Source organism: Penaeus monodon, chromosome 21 (genome assembly GCF_015228065.2).
Source record: "Penaeus monodon isolate SGIC_2016 chromosome 21, NSTDA_Pmon_1, whole genome shotgun sequence".
NCBI classification, from domain to species: Eukaryota; Metazoa; Arthropoda; class Malacostraca; order Decapoda; family Penaeidae; genus Penaeus; species Penaeus monodon.
The window spans coordinates 12,050,264-12,050,489 of NC_051406.1; the positions used below are offsets into that span (position 1 = coordinate 12,050,264).

A 226-nucleotide genomic window follows, 5' to 3' on the forward strand; every position below is an offset into this window, starting at 1 on the left:
ATAAAAAAATTAACAACTGATCGTCAAAACAGCAGCAAGGAACAGCAGAAGTGACCACGGCATCCGAGCGACGCAGCCTGTGTTCCTGTAGGCGCTGAAGGAGTCTCGCCCGCCGCAGGGGAGGGATGAGTCACCGCAGCGAAAGTCACACTCGGAATCTGGCGTTTGAGACGACTCACTGAGGGATGACTCGTGCCTGGAGAGGGAGGGGAGGGGGAGAGATTTT

At 55.8% G+C, this 226-nt stretch overlaps 1 protein-coding gene across 1 annotated transcript in view; it reads right to left on the reverse strand.

The window, feature by feature from the left end:
• Window positions 1-226, reverse strand: part of LOC119586222 — a 1,197-nt gene continuing 971 nt past the window's right edge. Inside the window, exon 2 of the mRNA XM_037934926.1 lies at window positions 1-196. Coding sequence (XP_037790854.1) covers window positions 10-196 — 187 coding nt within the window. The 3' untranslated portion in view covers window positions 1-9. The remainder of the gene's footprint in view (window positions 197-226) is intronic.